This window comes from Penaeus monodon, chromosome 20 (genome assembly GCF_015228065.2).
Source record: "Penaeus monodon isolate SGIC_2016 chromosome 20, NSTDA_Pmon_1, whole genome shotgun sequence".
NCBI lineage: Eukaryota > Metazoa > Arthropoda > Malacostraca > Decapoda > Penaeidae > Penaeus > Penaeus monodon.
In genome coordinates, this window is record NC_051405.1 from 18,505,585 (window position 1) to 18,505,961 (window position 377).

General features: G+C 55.2%; 1 protein-coding gene across 1 annotated transcript in view; it reads left to right on the top strand.

The window, feature by feature from the left end:
• The first annotated feature begins 159 nt into the window (after positions 1 to 159).
• LOC119586052 overlaps positions 160 to 377 on the top strand; it is a 3,345-nt gene continuing 3,127 nt past the window's right edge. The window contains exon 1 of the mRNA XM_037934755.1: positions 160 to 377. Within this exon, the coding sequence (XP_037790683.1) occupies positions 160 to 377 (218 nt within the window).

A 377-nucleotide genomic window follows, 5' to 3' on the forward strand; every position in this document is an offset into this window, starting at 1 on the left:
ACCCCTCCCCATCCCCATCCCCTCATCTCAATCTCTTCCACGCCCCATTTCCTCATCTCCAACTCGCCTCTCGCCCCTCCATCCCATCTCCATCTCGCCTCCTCCTTCCCCCATCTGTGCCTCTCGTTTCCCCCGTCCCCCTTTCCCCGCAGAGTGTCGATGCAGGACTACGGTGAATTCGTTCCCGAGGAGCTTAAGCGTTCCTCTGACGAGCCCCTTTACACCATCGGCCACAAACTCGACTTGTTTGCGTACGAACTCGAATACGACCCGGGTATCGAGGCTGTTATGAAGCGCACCCACGTCCTCATCGAGAGTTACTCGTACCTTATGAATGTTCAGATACGCTACAATGTCACGAAGGATACGTATCTCAT